The sequence below is a fragment of the Salvelinus sp. IW2-2015 genome, unplaced genomic scaffold (assembly GCF_002910315.2).
Source record: "Salvelinus sp. IW2-2015 unplaced genomic scaffold, ASM291031v2 Un_scaffold1836, whole genome shotgun sequence".
NCBI classification, from domain to species: domain Eukaryota; kingdom Metazoa; phylum Chordata; class Actinopteri; order Salmoniformes; family Salmonidae; genus Salvelinus; species Salvelinus sp. IW2-2015.
The window spans coordinates 63,473-69,500 of NW_019943206.1; the positions used below are offsets into that span (position 1 = coordinate 63,473).

At 45.0% G+C, this 6,028-nt stretch overlaps 1 protein-coding gene across 1 annotated transcript in view; it reads right to left on the bottom strand.

The window, feature by feature from the left end:
- Positions 1-5,597, bottom strand: part of LOC139024751 (cyclin-K-like) — a 21,769-nt gene extending 16,172 nt beyond the window's left edge. Inside the window, exons 1-3 of the mRNA XM_070439674.1 lie at positions 5,589-5,597; positions 5,050-5,318; positions 4,589-4,935 (exon numbers count right to left, since the gene is read on the bottom strand). Of these exons, the coding sequence (XP_070295775.1) occupies positions 4,589-4,935; positions 5,050-5,318; positions 5,589-5,597 (625 nt within the window). The remainder of the gene's footprint in view (positions 1-4,588; positions 4,936-5,049; positions 5,319-5,588) is intronic.
- Between the last annotated feature and the right edge of the window lie 431 nt (positions 5,598-6,028).

Sequence of the window (6,028 nt, forward strand, 5' to 3'; positions counted from 1 at the left end):
GCACACACACCGCGGACACGCAACACACACACACACACACACACCACACACACACACACACACACACACACACACACACACACACACACACACACACACACACACACACACACACACACACACACACACACACACACACACACACACACACACACACACACACACACACACACACACACACACCACTGCACTTCACCTCCCCTCAGCTTTATACTATACCCTGGGAACCATGGAACTTCCTGAGTGGAACTCAACCACAATTCTAGAAGTGTATATGTCACTCCAACGGTAAGGTCAGGGATCAACCGTAGACGACCACAGGGAGGCACGGTCTCTTTAACCACAAATCACAGGGCCACTGAGAACGGTACTGTACTGTAGATACCATTTAGCCTAAAAGAAGACATTACTGGAAGAGTACATGGGACACAGTACATACTGTAAACTGACAAAATAATACAATAACAATGCACAGATGAATGTGTACAGGGGAATGAATTGAAAACAACGCACAGATGAATGTATACAGGGGAATGAATTGAAAACAATGCACAGATGAATGTGTACAGGGAATGAATTGAAAATGATACTCGAAGCTGTCTTCCAAGGCCTCTAATAATAACACATATAATCCACATTAGGCCTACACATTTTCTGTTTTCTCCTTCTAATCATGTTTCTCCTCATGGCGTGACACTGCCAGCCATCTTCATCTTAATGATTAAAGTAGCGCTCACTGATTTGTGACGACTGCTGTGCTATGTAGTTTGTGACTTCATGACCATGCTGTTACAGCCTCTCTCCATGTCTGTCACTGTAATCTCCTTGTGTGTTGTGACTGTGACTGATTTCAGTCTCTCCATGCTGCTGCAATCTCCTGTCTGTTTAGCCATGCTAATTCCCTGTCTGTTTAGCCATGCTAATTCCATGTCTGTTATCTGTTCTACCTTTGTGCTGTATTACACTGTCACCTTCAAGAGATCTGGACATGCCTCTACATGAACTCTAATCTCTCTCTCTCTCTCTCTCTCTCTCTCTCCTCTCTCTCTCTCTCTCTCTCTCCTCTCTCTCTCTTCTCTCTCTTCTCTCTCTCTCTCTCTCTCTCTCTCAATTCAACGTGGCTTTATTGGCATGGGAAACGTGTTTACATTGCCAAAGCAAGTGAAATAATCAATTAACAAAAGTGAGAAGACAAAAACAACATCAACAATTTTTTTTTAAATGAACAGTTAACATTGCACTCACAAGGTCGTAAATGATAAAGACATTTTCAAAGTGTTATATTATCCACTACGCACAGCAGAGGAAGTGGCTGGAAGGAAATACATGGAACGGAGTCCAACACGTAGTTTCCATGTGTTAGATACCATTCTATTGATTCCGTTCCAGCCATTCAAATGAGCATGTCCTCTATATATCCTCCCACCAGCCTCCTCTGTAGTACCATGTTATAGCAATGTGCAAATAGTTGTAGTATGAGTAGTAGGGGTGATTAATAAACAGGTAAATAAAGAGTAAATAAAAAGTAAATAAACAGATAGATATTGGTGGTGTTTGCACTGTTTGTGCTCCACGGGTTGCCTTTTCACATTGCAATGAGCATCATCCTTGCTGCTGTGAAACACTGTGCGGTATTTCGCCTAACAGATATGGGAGTCTATCAATGTTTGATTTGTTTTCAAATTCTTTGTGGGTCTATGTGATCTGTGGGAAATATGTGTCTCTAATTTGGTCATACATTTGGCAGGTGGTTAGGAAGTGTATCTCAGTTTCCACCTTATTGTGTGGACAGTGTGCACATAGCCTGTCTTCTCTTGAGAGCCAGGTCTGCCTACGGCGGCTTTTCTCAATAGCAAGCTATGCTCACTGAGTCTGTACATAGTCAAGGAGTTTCTAATTTGGGGCCAGTCGCAGTGGTCAGGTATTCTGCAGTGTGTACTCTCTGTTTAGGTCCAGATAGCATTCAATGAATTCTTTCCTGTGTGTCAAATAGTTATATTTTGGCTTTGTCATAATTTGGTTGGGGTCTAATGTGTTTCTGTCCTGGGCTCTGTGAGGTCTATTGTGTTTGTGAACAGAGCCCAGAACCAGCTGGCTGAGGGGACTCTTCTCTAGGTTCATCTCTATGTAGGCGAGGGCTCTGTGGGGTCTATTTGTGTTTGAGAACAGAGCCCAGGACCAGCTGGCTGAGGGGACTCTTCTCTAGGTTTCTCTCTCTCTCTCTCTCTCTCTCTCTCTCTCTCTCTCTCTCTCAATTCAACGTGGCTTTATTGGCATGGGAAACGTGTTTACATTGCCAAAGCAAGTGAAATAATCAATTAACAAAAGTGAGAAGACACAAAACAACATCAACAATTTTTTTTTAAATGAACAGTTAACATTGCACTCACAAAGGTCGTAAAATGATAAAGACATTTTCAAAGTGTTATATTATCCACTACGCACAGCAGAGGAAGTGGCTGGAAGGAAATACATGGAACGGAGTCCAACACGTAGTTTCCATGTGTTAGATACCATTCTATTGATTCCGTTCCAGCCATTACAATGAGCATGTCCTCRTATATATCCTCCCACCAGCCTCCTCTGTAGTACCATGTTATAGCAATGTGCAAATAGTTGTAGTATGAGTAGTAGGGGGTGATTAATAAACAGGTAAATAAAGAGGTAAATAAAAAGATAAATAAACAGATAGATATTGGTGGTGTTTGCACTGTTTGTGCTCCACGGGTTGCCCTTTTCACATTGCAATGAGCATCATACCTTGCTGCTGTGAAACACTGTGCGGTATTTCGCCTAACAGATATGGGAGTCTATCAATGTTTGATTTGTTTTCAAATTCTTTGTGGGTCTATGTGATCTGTGGGAAATATGTGTCTCTAATTTGGTCATACATTTGGCAGGTGGTTAGGAAGTGTATCTCAGTTTCCACCTCATTTTGTGGACAGTGTGCACATAGCCTGTCTTCTCTTGAGAGCCAGGTCTGCCTACGGCGGCTTTTCTCAATAGCAAGGCTATGCTCACTGAGTCTGTACATAGTCAAGGAGTTTCRTAATTTGGGGCCAGTCGCAGTGGTCAGGTATTCTGCCAGTGTGTACTCTCTGTTTAGGTCCAGATAGCATTCCAATGAATTCTTTCCTGTGTGTCAAATAGTTATATTTTTGCTTTGTCATAATTTGGTTGGGTCTAAATGTGTTTCTGTCCTGGGGCTCTGTGAGGTCTATTTGTGTTTGTGAACAGAGCCCCAGAACCAGCTGGCTGAGGGGACTCTTCTCTAGGTTCATCTCTATGTAGGCGAGGGCTCTGTGGGGTCTATTTGTGTTTGAGAACAGAGCCCCAGGACCAGCTGGCTGAGGGGACTCTTCTCTAGGTTCATCTTAGTGTAAGCGAGGGCTCTGTGGGGTTATTTGTGTTTGAGAACAGACCAGACAGCTGCTGAGGGACTCTTCTCTAGGTTCATCTCTATGTAGGGGAGGGCTCTGTGGGGTCTATTTGTGTTTGAGAACGAGCCCAGAACAGCTGGCTGAGGGGATCTTCTCTAGGTTCATCTCTATGTAGGTGAGGCTCTGTGGGGTCTATTTGTGTTGAGAACAGAGCCCAGAACCGCTGGCTGAGGGGACTCTTCTCTAGGTTCATCTCTATGTAGGTGAGGGCTCTGTGGGTCTATTTGTGTTTGTGAACGAGCCAGGACAGTGGCTGAGGGGACTCTTCTCTAGGTTCTTCTATGTAGGTGAGGGTCTGTGGGGTCTATTTGTGGTTTGAGAACAGAGCCCCAGGACCAGCTGGCTGAGGGGACTCTTCTCTAGGTTCATCTCTATTGTAGGTGAGGGTTGTGGGTCTATTTGTGTTTGGGAACAGAGCCCCAGGACCAGCTGGCTGAGGGGACTCTTCTCTAGTTTCATCTCTATGTAGGTGAGGGCTCTGTGGGGTCTATTGTGTTTGGAAACGAGCCCAGGAGCTGGCTGAGGGGACTCTTCTTAGGTTCATTCTATGTAGGTGAGGGTCTGTGGGGGTCTATTTGTGTTTGAGAACAGACCCGGCCAGCTGGCTGAGGGGATCTTCTCTAGGTTCATATCTATGTAGGTGAGGCTCTGTGGGGTAATGTATGGACATTGATTCCTTTTAGGTGGTTTAGAATTTATTAAGAGCTATTTTCTGGATTCTGACAACTAGCGGGTATACTGTAGTCTAATTCTGCTCTGCATGTATTGTTTGGGATTTGCCTTTTACACAAGTATATTTTTTGCAGATTTGCATGCAGAGTTTCAATTGGTGTTTGTGTTATTTTGTGAATCTTTAGTTGGTGAGCAGACCCAGATATCACAACCATAAAGGGAATTGGTTCAATAACTGATTGAATATTTTTTGCAGATCCTAATAGGGATTTGTGAGTTTTATGTTCCTTTTGATGGCGTAGAAGGCCCTTCTTGCCTCTTAGATTGTTACAGCCTTGTGTGGAAGTTCTGTGGTGTTGATGTTTAGGCGAAGTAGGTAGAATTTTGGTAAGAAGTCAATTTGATATTTGCTCAGGACATTGTTTTCACTTAGGAAATGTTGGAGTCTGCTGTTTATGATAATGCAGAGGATTTACTCTGCAGGTCCGGGGGAGTCTTGCAGATCCGGGGGAGTCTTGCATGTTGGGAGAGAGTCTTGCAGGTCCAGGGGGAGTCTTGCAGTCCGGGGGAGTCTTGCATGTCTGGGAGAGAGTCTTGCAGGTCTGGGCGGGAGTCTTGCAGGTCAGGGGGAGTCTTGCAGGTCCGGGGAGTCTTGCTGGTCGGGGGGAGTCTTGCATGTTGGGAGAGAGTCTTGCAGGTCTGGAGCGGAGTCTTGCATGTCTGGGAGAGAGTCTTGCAGGTCTGGGCGGAGTCTTGCAGGCCTTGGCGGGAGTCTTGGAGGTCTGGGCGGGAGTCTTGCAGTCTGGGAGGGAGTCTTGCAGGTCTGGGAGAGAGTATTGCAGTCTGTGAGAGAGTCTTGCAGGTCTGGGCGGGCAGTCTTGCAGTCTAGGCAGGGAGTCTTGCAGGTCTGGGGGAGTGCGGTCTGGAGGGAGTTTGCAGGTCTGGGTGGGAGTCTTGCAGGTCTGGGTGGGAGTCTTTCGGTCTGGGAGGGTTCAGTGGGGGTCTTGCAGGTCTGGGGGATCTTGCAGGTCTGGGGGGGTCTTGCAGGTCTGGGGGAGTCTTTGCAGGTCTGGGGGGAGTCTTGCAGGTCTGGGGGGAGTCTTGCAGGTTGGAGGGAGTCTGCGGTGGGGATCTGAGGTCTGGGGGAGTTTGCAGGTTGGCGGGAGTCTTGCAGGTCTGGGGGGCGTGCTCATCGCTCTGTTGCTCCTGTGTGAGGTGCTGGGGCTGTGGTTGAGTGTGATGTCTTTCAGGATCTCTTTCTCTCTCTTTCTCTCTCTCTCTCTCTCTTCTGTATGCGGGGCTTTGAATTAGGATGGTTTATGTTTCATTACGTTCGGCAGATTATATGTGACATTGTTGGGTGGAATACGAATTGCAGCATTAAACCAAACACAATGTATTGACAAGATGTAAAGAGGAGAGATGGAAACCTTTGTTATGGACCAAAGTTTTTTTTAATGCTAGAATAAATCCTACACTCGACATTGTGCACACACCTATGTGAGATCATCACAATAAAACATTATTACAAATGGGTGGATTGCACTCAATAAATATTCCGCCTTGAGTTAGTTATGTCTGGTAAATAAAATCTATAGGTCCAGGGAAAAGCACTAAATGAATTTACTCTCAGCAGAGCTCAGGCAAGATGGTGTGTGTTTTTCATCTCTCAAATGCACGACTCCAGGGTTAATAGATGGTTTAGATGGTACTGGAGTGGAGATCAGAGAAGATAACATGTTCTGCTCGGTTTTTAGGATTGGGAGATTCGGAGAATCTTGATAACAATCGTAAACAAGTTTCTCAGAAAGGAAAGACCTCACTACTACGTAAATATAAATATATTTTGATTTTTTTACATCCTTTTTAGTTACTGTACATGCATTCATATGTGTATCTTCATAGTTTTGATGTTT